At 40.2% G+C, this 19,593-nt stretch overlaps 1 protein-coding gene across 1 annotated transcript in view; it reads left to right on the top strand.

Moving 5' to 3' along the window:
* The window catches only part of tmem198aa (transmembrane protein 198aa), a 37,502-nt gene that overhangs the window by 14,348 nt on the left and 3,561 nt on the right, over window positions 1-19,593 (top strand). Inside the window, exons 2-6 of the mRNA XM_032529098.1 lie at window positions 4,664-4,922; window positions 10,134-10,372; window positions 11,072-11,284; window positions 11,690-11,813; window positions 17,873-18,171. Of these exons, the coding sequence (XP_032384989.1) occupies window positions 4,784-4,922; window positions 10,134-10,372; window positions 11,072-11,284; window positions 11,690-11,813; window positions 17,873-18,171 (1,014 nt within the window). The 5' untranslated portion in view covers window positions 4,664-4,783. The remainder of the gene's footprint in view (window positions 1-4,663; window positions 4,923-10,133; window positions 10,373-11,071; window positions 11,285-11,689; window positions 11,814-17,872; window positions 18,172-19,593) is intronic.

Here is a 19,593-nt window from a genome sequence, read left to right on the forward strand (position 1 = left end):
TGCCAACTGGTACAGGCGTTTTGTTTAAAATAGCAGATCTGAATGCAGGTGCATATCCAGGGCTTTTTAGGTTTGTTAACCAGCAAAATAGCAAAAAAAAAAAAAAAAACAAGCAAAAAAAGCAAACATTTTATTTTATATTTTCCTTTTGAAGCTTTGTACTTAACACAATGGAAAACATCTAGCACATTCCATGAAGGTCTATTACTGTATGTATTTTAGGATTGATAGATTAAGCCTTTCAAAAAATGTCCTATTTTAAATAATAATCATTTAAATGTAGTGGACTGACTTGGCAAAAGTATGTCCTCTCGCTTATTGCTTTCTAGTTTCTAATGCTGGAAAAGGGATATTGTTTCCAGGTGCTTTCCCTTAACTCACCTTAGCCATTTAGTTAAAGTTTTACCATATAACCATTTCTGCAGCAACTTATAATGATAAAATGATAATCAGTTGATGGGGAATCATAAGTCTGCAGGGCAGCAGGATGGTATGATGCGTAGGAGCACTCGATGAAGCAGACAGTTTCTCCTGTCAATACACACCACTCAGTTGAAGTGTCTTGCTCTAGTATTGCTGCTCTGCACCTAAGTGGGGAAATTAACATATACAAATTAAATGCAGCATCACATATTATCCTCACAGTTATTATTGTACTCAACATGGCAGTGTAGTGCATGTTGTGCATGTAACTAACATGGTTGCCACTAAAGACCGCTGCATTCAAACACCCTTAATTAATGCTAATCAGCTTTCATTTAGCTCTGAGTCGTGTGCTCCCATCTTCTCCCACAGGGAGCCTCATTTATACTGTATCATTATAATGTTTAATACTAGCTTATAGTTCATCTTAATCTATGTTAATGCTTTTAATTCTATATTAGTAGTGACAGGGAAGCCCAGAGGCACAAACTCAGGTGGGTGTTGCTGACATAGGAAGGGATCTGATGAAAGGTTCTGTGGCTAAAAAGCAATTATAGCAACTGACATTTAAATGTCTAAATGATAACTCGAAATTTTTAGCAATTATTTTGTGAGATCATTTCAGTATAGTGTAGACTTTTTTTCATTTTACTAGGCTCATCCCTCTCCACACTTCCATCATTGATAAAATGGTTATGGTAAAAAATGCTGCTAGACCTTGATTGTTGTGTGTACAATTGGTGACATTTGCCCTGATGCGAGTGCATAGATGTTTAGTTTTTTCTGCAGTGCTGATGTTGTGCTTGTTGCAACCAATAAAGCCACTGGTCAAATTGAAATTTGTATATGATGGTCAATGCATTCTAATGTTACACCTCTTTTTATCTTATCTTGACCACTGTGAAACTTGAGTTTTAGCAAAAATAGTATTTTAATTTCAAAAGCTAGTCTAGCATGGGAAAATATCGCTGATTTCTTCTTGAATTCTACTTCTGTGTAGTTTTGTTTTCTCCAAATGACACAGAAAAAAAATGAAAAAGTCTGTGCGTGTGTGCATGCGTGTGTCAAAGTACATCAGAAACTACTAAGTTAGAATGACTTCCCCACTGCAATCAGGGTGGCAAGGATGTTTGTAAATGCGTGTGCAAGAGTAAGCGCAGTATGTCATCTGTACGTCACTGACATGACAAGTGCAGTGACCTGAAAGAGAAAACCACATAAAGGTAATGGCTCCAGAGCAAAAGAACTTAAATTCTAAAACAAAATCTCTAACCAGCAGAGGCTGTAAAAGAATTGTATGGTGTTTTGTTTGCATTCTGTAACTACAGTAGAATAAGGCAATATGACTTGGGGGTAGTGGTACTGCACTTAGACTGATGTACTGTGCAGTACAATTGTTTGAGCCCGACTACAATTTTAACATCAGTAAAACCCTCAATTTCAAGATTGCATGTTCCTTCCCAACTCTGGGGCTTTACCAGATAGACAGCATGCCGATAGGAGTGAAGAAGATGAAAAACAGGGCCAGACAGATTTAGTGTGCAGTCACACAGCCGGTTCTCATGAACCATACGTTCGAAAAGTTAAGCACTGTAATTCGTATGATTTACACTTTTATTTTGCTGTGTGCACCACATTGACGGCTGCTGTATAAGAACGCAGCTGGCAGCATAGGGAAGTGGTCGGGGAGGACGGGTGGGCGTTAACATGCAGTACTTACAAGCCAGGGAGCGGACTTCCAGAGAAAATAAAAGACTTTCACTTAGGAAATGTATGTCACATGGGAGTGTTTTAATCCAAACAACAATCTTTTCCTAAACTTAAATAGTCGTTTGGATGCACCATAGTCGGTGGCACAACGCTCTGTAGAGGCTTAAACAGCTAGTAGTTGCCACTCTGTAGCACAGAGCTCTGTATCCGGTGTCACGGGACCAGTAGGAGGTTTCCTATTTTTCGTTTAGCGTCATACGTTTTAGTGTGCATAACTTTTCGTACAATATCATACAATCCCATTCATGAGATTGCGTTGACTCACACATGGCTAATGGAAACAAAAAGGACTTGTGAAAAGGACTTGACGTTGTTAAGCCTTAGCAATTGAGGATGCTCCCATTTGAAGATTTTCACCGTTGAGCGAGTCAATACAATTAGTAGGTCTTAATTTGTGGGTCAACTAAAACTTAAACCATTGGGATTGGATGCCTGAATGAGTGTGGAGCTGTGTGTGGGTGAGTGGTTTACAGCAAGAGTCTATTACACTGCCAAAATAGGTGTTCTTGTCCACACTTTTTTTTACAACGTATTCTGTGTGCTATTAGAATTGACTTTACTGCAGTTCTTGCAGGGGCGGCTGTGGCTGCAGGGGCGGCTGTGGCTCAGTGGTAGAGCGGTTGCCTGCCAATCGGAAGGTTGGTGGTTCGATCCCCGCCTCTGCAGTCATTGTCGAAGTGTCCTTGGGCAAGACACTGAACCCCAAGTTGCCCCCGGTGCTGCGCATCGGAGTGTGAATGTGTGTGAATGTTTATCTGATGAGCAGGTGGCACCTTGTACGGCAGCCCCGGCCACAGTGTATGAATGTGTGTGAATGGTGAATGTTTCCTGTAGATGTAAAAGCGCTTTGAGCAGTTGTTAAGACTGGAAAAGCGCTATATAAATACAGCACATTTACATTTACATTCTTCCTGCTAAAACTGTAAGGTATGCATTATTAGGGTAGAGTGCAGCACAGTGATTGACTGAATTTGCCCTCAGCTATCTTCACACAAAATATGTGAAACACAGCTGACTTTGATCTGTTTCATAAGCTGATGGCACAGATACTACCAAAAAAAGGACATATGTTGAAGCCCCAGGCACATTTTCATCCAATAAAAGACCTCAACAAATGCCTTTTAAGTAAAAGGAAACGATTGAAAGCAATGTGTCTGTACCTAACACCACACTCCTTATTGATCTTCTTGTGTCTTTTGGTGACCCAAAGTACACAGGGAGATCAATTTAGAATGAAGTTATCAATACTGGCCTATAATATGTAACAGTAGATTGTTACATAACATCTCATTAGATGAAAAGTTGTAATACCTTACACACGGGTACAAAAAAATTGATTGTGAAACAAGTAATTGTTCATAACTAAAAAACTGTAATAGCGAAAGCTGCTCTACGATGTCATTTACAAATGATAGTTAATTCAGTATAGTTAGTGGAGTCTAATTATATACAGTATTTAATCACACTAAATTACTCACACTATATAACCATGCTTTTACATTGATATTGTATCTTTGATTAGGTTGTGGAATACAATGTATGCTTTTACTAAAGGTTACAATCAATCAAATGGTTTCCACTTAAAATAACCCACTTCAGTCCAGGTTTTGTTTTGTTCACTGGATGTGATGTGTTTCTAGTGCAGCCGCTTTTGTTTTGCCTTTTCCCTCCCAGATGGAGAAATAATAGCACTCATAGAGTGTCTCAAAAATGTTCCTGACCAACTATAAGCCAAGATAGGCTGTTTGGTTGCTTATGTACTTATAGACTACATCCCAGTAGTATTTCTTTTACATTGCTATTGCTATATTGAAGTATGATCTTGTCCACCAAAATCCTTGCTGCCTTACTCATGTTGAAAGACCTTGACCATCATATTTATTTTTGCAAGGTAACAGTGCAGTTTATCCAATGTTAAGTTTTATTTATCAAAACTCTGGCATATGTTTAACTAAATGCCCTAGATCTATACACTATGTTCAGCACTGGTAGCAGGAACAATCAATACATGATCTTTGTACCATATACTTTGTGCATCAAATACCAAGCTCACGAACAGTCTTATACTTGTGCCACATTTTCCCACAACATGGAAATTTATGCAAATGCATCTGTCGATCTTTCCATGGCAACCATTGTGTGTGTGCCGCAGTTCTTCTGCTACCAGTCAAATACTTTTGAACTGTTGGCAACAATTTGTTGCAACCTTTTCGTTGTATAAGTCAATGATAGTGGCTGGATTCCTCTTTTTTTTAGTATGCAGTCATTTCATCTTCAACTGCAGTTGTTAGAGTGGCTGTGCTGTGCTGAGATGTTTCTTTTTTTTCAAAATGTTGATGCATGCTTACTGCTCTGTCAGCACTCACAGCTGAGAACTTTAAAATAAGCAATCAATAATCACTCTCTCCTCTGTCTGGCTTTCCCTCTTATTCTCTCTCCATCACTTTCTTTCTGCATCTCCCATTTGCAGGTAGACAGGTCTCGATGGGTGAGGCCCACTGATCCAGTCATCCCCTTCACATCCCCCTCCACCCCTCCCCCCTGCCCTCCTTTGTTCCCCTAAACTCCAACCCACTTCACTTCAGTCACCATGACTTCCACCAGCCACCTGCTGGGTTTGGCTGAGGTGGGGCTGAGATGTGACCAGGAGATTGAGAGGAGATACGAGATTGTTCCCTCAGTTGTCTGCTCCATGTGCTGCCTCTTTGGAATCATCTACTGCTTCTTTGGTGAGTGATTACGTAGTCAATAAAGCTTTGCTGTTAAGGTCTGTGCTGATGCTCACTAAAATGTACCTTAAAGGTTCTCATGCATTAAATGGAATCACTGAAAAGTGATTGTGTGATTTCTCATGCCAAGCTTGAAACAACTTTGACCGTGCTCTAGTATTATTTCAGAATCAAAACACAGCTTGCCACTTGTGTTTGTCATTGTTAGTTAGAAAGGGCTAATCGCCATACCTAAAGAAACCAATATGTCTGTTTCAGTTGACAATCAAAAGAAATATTTAAACAGTTTGGGAAATTCACTCATTTGTTTTCTTGCAGGGACTTAGACAAAAAGATTGAGATTGTGGGCTTAAATTAGTAAATCTAAAATAGATTTATGCCAGTAGCAACGGCCAACAAGATGAAAACAGAGGGACATGTAGCTGATATATAGTTGCTATATGTGTTGGGAAATAATAATGACAACAATGATTATTATCACAATTATACTAATATATAAAACATAAAAATGTAGCAAAAGAGTCCCTGATTCTATGTGGCTGGTGTATGATATAATTGATTTAAGAGCAGTACAGAAAGGTTGTCTTGTTTCTGGCTGTGTGAATTAATATTGAAATCTCATTCCTGCAGACTAAGCTATTGTGGCATTTTATACTATGTTCATATATTTTCTTAGAATTGCATATTATCAAATTCTTGAATATCCATTACCCCTACACCCTTTCCCAAATTGTCATCAGCAGACTTAAAAGATTGGACTGCCAGCTGTCTTTTAAAGAAAAAAGGACTCTGCTTATTCAAAGGCACGTTCCTATTCCTTTCACCTACATGTTGCAGCACCACCGATGACAGGAAAATGTTTAATCAGAAATATCAGAACTAACTGGTCGTGGACCCCTCTTGTTTTTTTATTCCTGTGCCATCAAGCGCCAAGACTCATACTTTATGCATGGTTCCATTCATATGTTAAGACACAACTTTATTACTTAATTTTGTACCCAGTGACTGAGTTTGATTGCATCACAAACTATTAAGGGCTCATCCTAATGAGTTTGGGTGTAAAGTCATTACATCAATGTGTGATCAATAAATAATTAGAGTGAGAGATCTGCTGTAATGGTTACAGGCTTACATTAGAGTTGTTTTTGTTGCAACAAAAAATGATTGATTAAAATTTTTATTTCCACTTGAATAGGGACTGGCGTAATTGCATAAAAGTGCTGGAATCTCATGCATTTTTGTACAAAGGTACAATTCATTTCAATATATTGCAATGGGATGGCTTACCGGCTTGTGTAATCAATTACCTGCAGCCATTTTCTAGTTTAACAGGCAGTGGCAAGAGATTTTCATCTGGCGGTGGTTGTGAGAGTTAATGATGATTTGCAAGGACTTTAGGAATGCGGGCGCACAATATTATATGCATGGAAATAGTTGTTAATGTTTATTATCCTTTTACTGGAGTGAATTGAACTCTCTTCAAATGACATGGTGTGCATCAGTAACCATTTGACAGAAACAATGCATTGAATTGTCAACTTGTATCTATTGTCTTGTAATCAATTACCCTTTGTTAGATGACCTGGCCACTGTTAATGAATATAGTCCTCCATGTAAACTACAATACATTCCATAAAATCTCATCCTTTACAACATAGATCATTTACCAGCAGACCTATACAGGAATGTTCATATCTACTGCCAGTACCACAAACAACAAACACTGCAAGACAAAAACATAGAATAAAGTGAACAAAGCAATGTATTTTGTAATAAATATTGTATTATGCTTTTGGATGAATATTGATGTATGTTGAAGTAATAAGAAGATGTGTTGCATACAAATACAAAAAATACAAAGACAAAAAGAGACATTTGGTAAAGCATGCAGATGACATTAACATTCACTGTAGATGTCTTGGTAAAGCATCCGCAGCGTCAGTCCCTGCATTACAAACAGGTTACCTAGCAACTTTATTTTACAAAGTTGACAGCATGCAAGACTCACATCACTAAAACAAAATTGTTGGATGTTCTCATTCTATTCTGTTTTATGTAAAGCACCTTGAATTGTTTTTGCTGAAATGTAATATAAAAATAAAGCTGCATTGTTGTGCCTTGCCTATTCTTCTTTACATAATGTATGTACATTTATTTGGGGAGCGGCAATAGCTCAGTCCGTAGGGACTTGGCTTAAGAGGGGCATCGGTTAGTGTAACCCAACCCGTATGGACCATGTATGGAGTGGGACTGGCAGCTAGAGGGTTGTCAGTTCACCTCCTGGGCACTACTGAGGTGCCCTTCAGCAAGGCCCTGAACCCCCAAACTGCTCCAAGGGCACCTTACCATGGTTGACCCTGATTCTAATTTCTAATTAATTAATGATTCTAACCTCCTAATTTGCCTGTGTGTATCCTTGTGGATTATGTGGACTGACAAATAATTAAAAAAGCATTTAAAAAATAAAAAGTATTGTTTTCCACCAGCTTCAGCTTTCTGCTAGCATGAGCAATACTAACATTGGAGTCATTGCATTTTGCATGCTAAATGCTATCTTTAGATGAAGATCTTCTGTCAGTACACATAGCTATATACATAGCAACATATAAATATACACATACGCAAAAAGCCACATACAAGTAGAGTCAATGCACAGAATCTCCATGTAAGCATTTACCAGCCCAGCTCAAAAAAGTGTCAGCGAGGCAGGTTGTTCAGGACTGCTATTGCAAAACAAAACCCCTACTGAAACTAGCTCTTATGTATTTGAGAGTCCTGTATCTCCAAATGGAAGTAATGCTTGTGTTTTCTGTATCGGTTTAATTAACATCAGTCTGAAAGTCTCTAGTTGACAAAAACCTCAATTTAGGGAATGACACTGATTAAAAAGGTTGTCTTAGACATGCTTCCAAACCATTAACAGCCATATTGGTTCCTCTGTTTGTTGGACAGCATACTCTGAGAGAAGATAAATAGGTGCATTTTCCTCATGCAGTGCCAGCTCTGGTTTTATAACCAAACAAACTGACTGTTCTGCAAATGAGACACAATGCATATTGTTGATGTTTCTCAGAAACCCCACAGTTACATTTGAAATGACATTTCACTCCCTACTGATAGATGCCTCTTGCAACTGCAGTTTGATTCAGTTCCAAGGTCTTGAGAAGAAAAGATTAGCTGTCATTTATTTGATCTAGAAAAATACAAACAAAGTTGCAGTGAGTGATGTTGTAGGGACAAGAAGGATGACACAAAGGAAAAGAGAGAGGAAGGGAACCAGACGAGCTGAATAAGCCAGAATGAACAGATGGAGGGTTGTGATGGCTGGAGGAAAAGTAAGGGAAGCAACAAGGAACAAAAGAGATAGTAGGAGGAGTGGAACAGTGTGGGGATAAAGGATTGAGAAAATGAGAGGAAAGGATGGGTCAGAGAAAAGTGGACAAGGAATATGGACCAGAAGATTAGGAGCAGTCAAGGAGAGGCATTATATTTCACAATATATATTGATTGATTGATTGATTGATTGATTATCTAGTATTGAAGAACAATGTTGGGGGTTTGTGATGGCTACTGACCAAACCAATGTTGAGGTGGCTGTAGGTGCTTTGGAAATGCCCCAGTTACTCCACATCAGACTATTCATTCAGGCATTCTGTTACAGAAGACAGGAAACAACTGTAAAGAATACAGTGGCATTAAGCACACATTTTTTTAGGGGCCTGGTGGCTCAATTACAAAGGGGAAAAAACAGGAATGGGTAGAAGGAAGTAAAGAAAGCTAGAAGTGTATCAAATAAATGAGTTATGGTCAAGATGGGAACAGCGTGGACAGTGGGTTGGATGATGGGGAGAGCATTGTTCGGCTCAGCTGTGCAATGCCTGATTACACACAGATAACAATCTGCTGCTGCTTCCCCTCCAGACAGAGTCCAGTCAGATACACAGAGAAGGAGATATAGAGCAAAAAGAAAAGGAGACGCAAACATTAATAACAACAAAACCAAGGTCCAAGGAGATTGTAACGGTTGATAATTTGAGCTTTTAATGTGTTGCCGTCTTTTCTCATTGCAATAAAGCATGGTAAAATGGAAATAAACTGTTGAGAGATAAATAGAGAGAAAGTCAAGGACGGGAGGAAGCATACGATGGGAAAATAAAAAAAACAGTAGGAGAGCAGCTGTTTTATTCAGCAGGCTCGTTGACTAATAAATGTGGATGATCTTTTGTAATACGATAATTAGCCGATTTTAAAGCTGTTTCATAAAGATTTATAGAGACAGCTTATCTGCTAATAATGAAGAAATTCCCCCCTTACCCTGCACAGTAGGTGGCTGTTTATTGTTTTGCTTTTCAACTATGTTATGTACTATGTTATCTTCTCTGATAAGAGACAACACCAAGACAACATCAAGAACTTACAAAGCAATCTACACTTAATCATCTAAATTGAGAAAACTGTAAATGGCAGCATGAGAAAATGTTACACCAGAAATCGAATACATGTAAAAGGTTTTAAGATGCAACTGATACACAGATTACACTGATTACAGGTCAGTAAATAATTTAGTATTCCTTTATGTATCAGTTATAAACCATTCATAACAACAATTTCTGGGTTACTGCAATCCTTCAAACATCCATCAACTGTACATTTAAAAGGTAGTAAGTTCTAAGTGAAAGGATTTTTGCAATTTCCATTTTCCGGGAAGGAAGGAAAGTAATCAAACTGTCGATTGGTGAGATCTGTTTGATGAAATAAATAATAAATAAATAAATACACTATGATGGAAAATGATAAACACAAGCTGAAAGTTTTACAGAGGCTGTAAAAGGTTGCTTTTGATGGCTTATAGATCAAAAAGAATGGAACAGTTAGTTGCAATCATCTATGGTTTCGTCAACTTATAAACCCTCAAAATTTTATATTATATATTATATATATATATATATATATATATATATATATATATATATATATATGTATATGTATATTGGCTTTGTTGTTTTACACTGGTCTTGGTATGTTTTTGGCAGTGGATGAGGTAAGGTTGGCATATGTTCAGGTTATGTCAATCCTGATGCAGCATTCAGAGCTACTGCTTGCTGTGTGTGTGTTTAAAGAGAAACCGAGTCATATACACACTACTGCACGTACCAGTGTTTGTATGTTTGTGATAACCTCATGGTGGTCTGTTTCCCATTGCTCCTCCAGGTTATCGATGCTTCAAGGCCGTATTGTTCCTCACAGGCCTAATGTTTGGCTCTGTGGTCATCTTCATGCTGTGCTACAAGGAGAGGGTGATGGACACTCAGCTCAGCGTCGAGGCGTCAGTGGGCATTGGCCTGGGTATTGGGACCCTGTGTGGCCTTGTGACCATGTTGGTTCGAAGTGTGGGGCTGTTTATGGTGGGCCTGCTGCTGGGCCTACTGGTTGGAGTGGCTTCACTGGTGGTGAGGAGACACATTTACATACAGAACATCAAGAAAAATACCTTGGCACCGTAAAATGAGTGACAAAATTTCCCATGCATATGAGTTTTAAGAATGAAGCACTATTGTCACACCAAAAAGTGGAACATGTGGTTGTGGTTGTCTACCACTTTTGCAAAGCATTTACCTAAAAGAATATTCCCAGGAGATCCCATAGGACCCATATTGAAATGCATTTAAAATGACTACCCTCAGCAGTAATGGAAGCATCTTAAGAACACACATAACTTAACTACATCGGCCAGCGAATTACTGCATAAGTAGTACAAAAAGCCAGGTAGCTTTTTCTTTAGCTTGTCATTAAGGGTACTAGCAAAAAATGTAGCTTTCCAACTACAAATCAGCACATCAGCAGTAAAAACATCTACTTGAAGTAATATTGTAACTGTCTGCAAACCACGCCACAAAGCAGGCCTCATGTCATCCATTTTGGTAGATGGTGACTATAAGCCATGGTGGGATTTTGCAAGTCAAAGTTCACCACAACTAAACTCTTGGAGTGGATTTACTTTGCTGCAATAAAATGAATTTGATTTTGTACACATTTCATGTAATGAAGGTTGATGTGACCACGCCCTTATTCTGCTGATTAAAACAATAAAAATACCATAAAAGAAATACCAACTACCTGTAAAATTCACCCTCCCCTCTCTCTCCAAGGTTATGGAGGAGTTCTACCACCCCAGAACAGTGTGGGTTCCTCTGGGTATTCTCCTGGGTTCTGGGACGCTATTTGCCGTCCTCACTCTTCAGTGGCAGCGCTGCTTCGTCACCCTCTCCACCGCCACATTCGGCTCTGCCATCATTACTGTCACCGTGGATTACTTTATAGAGCTGTTCGCCTTGGTCCACTACGTCTACGAGAGAATCAGGGTAGGCTCATCTGTGTGTTTGTGTGTCTGTGTAAACGGTTAGTGGCAGAGAGAAAAAAAAATGCTATTCCTTTATTTGAAGTTACCTTGAGGCATGTTTTGTTCTGTGTATGAGTAATCTATTAGTTAGATGGAGGTCATGTGTGTGCATCATTACTGTGTCACTGGGTTTCGTTAGTGGCTTTCCATGTGTTTGTTTGCATAAGAGAGAGAGAGTTTGGCAGACTGACAGATCAAATCTGAGAACAGGGAGGTCTGTGCAAACTGACAAAAATTGTCATTATTCAGTTAGAATTTTGTTTTTTTGCCCAAATTCATGTGTTGGAAGATGTATTAAAAATAATGGTGTTGAAAGATTTATTAAAATTAAATTATTAATCTAAAATTGTAAGTGTACTATGTGCAGGTGGCACCAAAGAAGCCAGTGTGCTGGTTTACTTGGGTTATCTTGGGGGTGTGGCCTGTCCTGGCCCTCCTCGGAGTACTGATCCAATGGAAAGTCACTGCAGAGGGATTTTCTCACACAGAGGGTGAGTGATGCAGCTTTACACACACACACAACCAGACTCGCACAGATTGTGTTGTGGTTGGAACAACGTATTTTTAGAATAATTATTTTGCTCTATTTGTTGATTTTGTTTTTTTTACATGATGTCAGTATGTTGTTGCACTTCAAGACATTTTTAGTAGGTAGAAAGAGGGGGCATAACTAGGTGTCCAAAACATGACTGAAGTGCAAGAATACAACAGTGCATTGACAGTCAGAAAAGCACAACATCTTATGAGATTACAGTACAATATAAAATTCAAAAAACAACTTACAAGAATGTAACAAAACAACAGCAACACTAAGCCTTTACCAAACAAGAAAAAACTTAGTTTTTCTACTGCTGTATAGCTTATTTTGCATTGGTAATTGGATATTACGTAAAATGGTGTACTGGTCACAGTACTGAAAACAGGGCTGAGGACTTAAATGGAGACACTATTGGCGGTTTTCCACTGCGTGGTATCTACTCGACTCGCCTCGGCTCTACTCGCTTTTTTTGGTTTTCCATTACGAAAAAAAGTCCCTGGGACCTGCTACCAGGTACTTTTTTTAGTATTACCTCAGTCGAGGTTCCAAGCGAGCTGAGGCGATACCAAAAGGTGATGTGCAAACCTGCAGACTGCTAGTTGATCGGAGAGAATCGTCACTTATGACTGCGTTGTTAGCAAACAAGAGTGTGTTCCCAGAACAAACGGGACATTTAATACAAATCTAGCCCGACACCGACAGATTATCCACTCTCTGCACTATTCTCACTTTTCAACTGTTTGGGCTACTAGCGGCTTCATGTCGTTTCCAATATTGCACACTGTTACTTTAAAAAACAAGACAATATATATAACAAAAGTTTTTATTTAGCTTTTCAAGTAGCGCATCAAACCCTCCCAAACTTCCCGGTCTTCTTCCTCTGCACCCTGTGACAGTGTCCCCCCCGGCTCTGCCGTCCCAGATACATCTCAGTCGTTGTCATAAGCTTCTCCGTGACTCTCATAAAGATTATACAAAGTCCAGCAGGTCAGAACCAGAGATCTCACCGGTCGGACGTCGCCCACCGGACGGTCTGCGGCGGCGATTTTGCAAAGCGTGAATGCTCTGGAACACAAACAGTACACAGCAGACATGTTGGTGTGTAATCATGGTTGCTAAAGTTCATGTACTTTATATAGCGTATAGTAAATACTGACTGCGACGCTGAACACATGCAAATGTTAGCTAACGTTACCAGGAAACTTAACTTACCCTTTTGTGTCGGCGAACAACCGTCATGTCGACGTCTGAACTCCGTCAGAATTCCCAAACTCCCGTTTTTTTAGCGGTGATTTTTGTTGCTTCCTTCAGCTTCTTTTGAAACAAAACATTTCTTCTGGCTGCGGCGAGTAGCCGACGTGCTGTTGTGAGTCGCGCTGAAAATTACGTCATCACGCGTTGCTATAGTGACCAGCCACGCTGAGGCTTTACTCAATCTGCAATGGAAAACGGACGAAGAATGGGCCAAGGCGAGCCGAGCCGAGCCGAGCTGTTACCAGCAGTGGAAAAACGCCATATTAAACAGGCTTGCTCTGCAATTTGAAGTCTGCCCAAACAAGTAAACAAAGCCAACAGTGGTCAAAGGCAGGTGGGAATCAGACAGCAGGTCCAAATGGGGGCAGAGACAGGGAGCTGCTGAGGGAATTGGGAGCAAGTTTATCAGTTGAATGTGGAGCTCTGGTAATATATAAAAGTGTGAATACCCCAGGGACATTTTCTGGACAATGGAAATGGCAGGTTTGGAAAACTCCATAAACATTTAGGGACATGAGGGAAATGAGAAAGCCTAAGGTTGAACGGACGTGTCCTCATGACATGAAAACAGTAGCCAAGACATTGATCTTTTCTGTGGAGGATTTCAATAAAAAAATCATATACCGTATTTTTTGCACTACAGGGCGCACTAGATTATAAGGCGCACTGTCAATGAATGGTCTATTTTCGATCTTTTTTTATATATAAAGCGCACCGGACTATAACGCGCATTAAGCGGGAAAAAAAACAGTCAGATAAGTCAGTCAGTCAAACTTTATTAAACGCGTTCACAATACGGTAAGTCTCAACAATATCAAACGTTAATGAGTGTATTCACCATAAATACCAACCTTGTTCAGTTGTAACACGTAAAATACAACACAATACTGATATTCATGTCCCGTGCTAACGCTGTTGCCTTCAGTCGGATAGAGACTGTAGAGACGCTTCTACCTGCTGCTCTCTGTTCAGTAACCCACTGTTCAATTTTGTCCTCTAACTGTGGCCATCTCGCTTTGTTCCCGCCGAAACTCTGTGTGGTCTTCTTTACTTGGCGCAGGTCATCTTCTTGCTTCCTCCACTTCCGTACCATTGATTCATTAATGTTGAATTCTCTAGCAGCTGCTCTATTCCCATGTTCAACTGCGTGACTGATAGCATTGAGTTTGAAGTCTGCGTCGTAAGCGTGTCTTTTGACAGGTGCCATTTTGGGGTACTTATGCACACACTGTAATAATTTGGTGAAGCACAGCATGTATTGCTCCAGAACGCTCCTGTCTACGGTAGCCGTAATGCTGCAAGCGGTGCGGCGTTTGTAGTATACCAAAGTCTTTCTAAAACATTTTGACCTAGCGCCGTGAGCGCCTTGTATAACACAAAATCGCTTAGAGGTCAGTAAGCAAAACCAGAATTAATCCATATATACGGCGGTTCGGGTTATAAAGCGCACTGTCGTTTTTTGAGAAAATTAAAGGCTTTTAAGTGCACCCTATAGTACAAAAAATACGGTAAGCTAATGAATTAAAAAATGCACAAATTAGCATCTTATGAAAAAAGAATCAATTGCCTTTTCCTAAATTGAAATGCAGATGTCTGTTAGTTTACTGCTAAAATAAATCTACAGTGTGAAGCAGCTGCTCCAGCCTGGATGACACAATGGCTGTGCTCAGAAATGGCTAATGATGAAGAGAGGTGGTGCTCACCTCACTGTGTCCAATCTGGCTTTATGGCAATGTAGGCCACAGTCACAAGCTTCCGGCAAGGCTGGTACAGACCTCTGGAAACAGTGCAGCTTTAAATTCCTATTACAGCATTTACCACCAATATCACCAATGACAGGGACTATGGACAGGAAGAAGAAGGAGGGCTGCTGCTGCTGCTAAGCCCAAGCTGTAGGAACTGTGCACGTGCATATGTTGAAGTTTGTGCATGGGATGTTTAATCAAGGATACATTCAATCTAGTTTCATGTATTTTATTTTAACTTTAATCTTAGATAACCATTAAGCAAGTCAAGTACACAGAATGATGATGAGGCTTGTTTTAGTATCAATCTCACAAATGCCACTACCAGCTGGAGCCGTTTTATCAAGACTCACAAATCGACTCTAATTTTATAGTATAGGCAGTTTACTTACAAACTTAAAAAATCACGACCATTGTGAGGGCAGGGAACACTGTGCGAGGGAGAGTGTAAATACACTAACATTAGTGTTGTCAGCAGAATGAGCTATTGACAGAGGCAGCCTTAATCTGTTCTGAAAAGCAACCCCAACACAGATGGCAAGATCACTCTCTCACACACATGTATATACACTCACAAACACACACACACACACACACACACACACACACACACACACACACACACAGTGTAAAGGCAGCACGCAAACAAATACAAACAGCTCATAGACACATAAACAGCATCAGACAAGGACAGAAATATCGGGGCCTTCGGTCTCCCTCCCTCATGCAGTAACTGTAGGGAAATTGAAACACACCATCTAATTTAGTCATACACACACACACACACAAACTTGTACATTTGATCATTGCTGGCATATGACATGCTGAGTTAAACAGTGTCTTAGAAGAAGTCACACATAGCCTAAAATAATGGGATTAAACAGCAGGCTGTTGTGGCTTCCAGTCAGAGGGTGTGGGCAAAGAGAGAGAAGAAGCTTTCTAGTGCTATTTTGAAAAATGTGCAATTGAGTTTAGGGGGAAGGAGACCTAGAAAGAAGTAGATATATGAAGCAATCACATATACGATAAAAACGGTCTATAAGAAAGGCAATTGATTCTCCAAAAATTCAAGACACACTGCTTTGTCACAAAAAATTGCTAAAAAAGCCTTCATTTCTTATCATGTGGTTATATGTTTAGAAATAGGACCAACATGCATTGATCACACTCGGGTGTACACCGTTAAACAATCACACACAGACAAGTAAATTGTCTAAACATATCTCAGTCAAATATTTAAGAATGAGACTTAATGGCAAGTGAAGTGCTCAAGGAGGGATAAAAGAATGCATAAAGATAAAAAATAACAAGGGCAAAAAAAAGAAACATTGTTGCATTTCTGTATGTACTGCATATGTGTTGCGTGCTTGTTGCCATATATACAGTACAGCTTGTGACTGGAAAACTTGAGGGGAAAAAGAGGGGGAGGATCTGGCATCTATGAAAGTTACTTAAATTAATGCTGCTTTGTGATAGGAGGCAGGTCAGTAATGGTCATCGTTACTTAGAAACCTGTTTTCATTTACCTACTGCATGTTTTCCTAAATGTAACTTGAAAAACCTTTTTTACAACTATCTGAGTTTTTTGTCCTTTATGATGACAAGCACTGTATTTGCAGAGATAAAAAAGGATATGGGAAAGGAGAAGGGGAAAAGAGGGATTAGGTGTAATGGGGGACGGGCAGGGGAGGGTAATAAATTGGGGCACAACACGTAAGCAGGGCACCCAAGTGGAGCAGTAAAGAAAATCATCTGTCTGCCATCTGTCAGCTGATTGAATAAAGTATCGGACACAGGCATGAATGAATTAGAGTGCACCTTTTGTCATGTGTGGACAATTATAGATCATACACACACATACACATTTGTACTGATTTACTCTTGATACTTGATTCCGATAATTCACTCCCAAGCCCCTAACTTGAACCATCACAACTGAATTGTTAATTGAAACTAAACTCTCAAATTGCCTTTTAAAGAAGTAAGGACCGGCCAAAATGTCTTCCCTCGCAAGGTGGACACACACTCACACACACACACACACACACACACACACACACACCACACACACACACACACACAGCAGCATGTAGCCAGAGGGGCCTGAGGTTGGGTGAGCTGAGGAAAAGAAAAGGGGGGTGTCAGTAAGCAATTTCCCTGGCAGATGGTATCTCGTTTGCTGTCCGCTCTCACAAAGAAACAACAATAGACCTCATAACACTTCCACACGTACACGTACACACACACACACACAAAACCACCCACCCACCCACCCACCCACCACACACACACACACACACACACACACACACACACACACACACACACACACACACACACACACACACACATACATACACACACTGTACATATATTAACTGTGATGCATACAGTACATATTGTCATCATGAAGATCAGTGGGGATTTATAATAATGAGCATGAAACAGATCCCTGACACCGCTGAATCAAAATGCTTACAAACATGCATGCCCAAAGTAATCACATGGGAGATCAATGGACAGCGAGACAGGATATATTTTGGACATCCTTTGCTAGGGAGGGTGTGGAAATAACACAAACACACTCACCCACTCACAATATGTCTGGAGACTGAGCAGCTCAGTGTGAGTACATACAGCGAGGAAAATGATCTGTCTGCCAACGGACCGAATAGAATGAAAGAAACTAGGAAATGGACATCAGCGTTTTTTTCTTTGTTTTTCTTTTTGTAGCCTGTACTTACAATAACCCCCTACGGGGCAATTCACATCAGCATTTAAAAGCTAATTTAAATGCATTTGTAAAAGAAAATTTCATCCGATTGAAGGTTTCTCCTGTTTTCTGGTCAATCTGAGTGATTTTGAATGTCTCCTTTCTTCTTGACTTGAATCAGTTTTGTTTTTCTATAAAAGCTGCATTGTTCTGTCCTTATCATCCTCTCACTCCCCCATTAGTATGTATCGTTACTTCTCTCTCCGCACATTATCACATCTCTGGTCTCTTTGTCACCAGTGGTTTTGAGTCGACAGCAACGGAGGGTCCAGCTCATGCGGATCCGACAGCGGGAAGAGAGGCTTAAAAAGGAAAAGGAGAACAAGAAGAAGAAAAAACGAGAAAACCATAAGACCAACCATAAGCAGAAAGCCCACACCAATCGCCACCTCCAGCAGTACCATCACCCAACGGCCTCCCATCCTCATCACCAAGCTCAGAGCTCTCAGCCACCTAAAGTCCCTCCTCCTCAGACTGAACCCGGCTACCATCGCAAGGCCAACCCTAAAAGGCGCTTTGACGGAGATGTGCTGTCACCGGTAAGATGCAGAAGCCTCATTATTCTTAAGATAAAATGAAGTTGAGAATCTGGCTGTATAGGTAAAAATGTCATGCTTTCAAAAATATTTCAAGCAATATTAAAAATAAGCTATCTAGTAATACATTTTGTGTTGTATGTGCTAATTTTAAAACAAACAACATACAACTAGAAGGGCACTCAGAGAGTGTAGACTTCCTCCAAGTGATGCCCTATCCCACAGTGTTACTACAGTGAATTTACCCAGTTGAAATACATTTTCCAATTATTCCGACACCACATGAATGCATCATAAATGCCATGTGTGGCAATGTTAACGAAAGAGAGAAATAATATGTATCTTCCCCATGATTTTAAAATAATAAGTTTATACCCAGACACTGGAGGTTGTTTTTCAATCTGTTTTCCTTTTTTCCTAAAATAATCTATATTTTACTTACTCCATATTACACCTTTAAAGGAATAGTTTGACATTTTGGTATATATGTTTATTTTGCTTACTTATCCAAGAGTTTGATAAGAAGATTGATGCTACCCTCATATCTGTATGTTCAGTATACAACTGGAGCCAGCAGATAATTAGCATAGCTCAACATGAAGATTAAAGACAGCTAGCCTGGCTCTGTTCATTGGTAAGAAAATCCGCCTACCTGGGTTTTACCGAGGGCTATCGGTGAGACTATATATTTTCCAGGAGCAGTGAATTCCTAAAGTCTTGCTGTCTGTGTAAGGTTCCCCGGCAATCAGTGAAGATTTCATGTGCTCCCATCCAAGCAATAGTCCTGCAAAAAAAACCTAGTAAAACCACAATTTGTTTTACACTTCCATAAACACAGACACTCAACACCCCAAAAACAAGTGGTCCAAGTTACACATGTATGCAGTGTAGGGTTGTAACGATACACCAAAGTTTGGTTTGGTTCACGATTTTTGACCCACAATTCGATACAAGCCACGATTCTTTTTTCTTTTTTTTGGAGGGGGGGTGGGGTCCTCGGTAAATGTAATACAACATTTTTGTCTGCCGCATGGCATCATTTTGGAACAATGGGAAAGTGGAAGTGGCCCTTAACAGGGCCGTTTCGTTGAACCATGTAGGGACAGGTTTTGCCCCGTCCCGTCGTTGCCATCGTTGCTTGTTGGGTGGCTAGGGAGGCGGGTTAGACCAGGCAAGGGCCGCCTTCATGGACCTCCGGCTCCGCAAAGTGCTCCTGGAGCGGTGGCAATGACGGCGGAGGCAGGTCTCGCAGCGGGGATGGAGGTCGTAAACGTAGTTGAGGCCCGAGCTGGACGCAACGGCGGGAAAGAAAAATCTTCACGACTGCGCATGCGCGAAGGGATAAACCCCGTAATGTAGCTCTAAGAGGGCGAAATAGAAACTCTAGTGCTAAGGACGCTAACGGCAGTTTACTGAACCGTCGGG

Source organism: Etheostoma spectabile, chromosome 11 (genome assembly GCF_008692095.1).
Source record: "Etheostoma spectabile isolate EspeVRDwgs_2016 chromosome 11, UIUC_Espe_1.0, whole genome shotgun sequence".
NCBI lineage: Eukaryota > Metazoa > Chordata > Actinopteri > Perciformes > Percidae > Etheostoma > Etheostoma spectabile.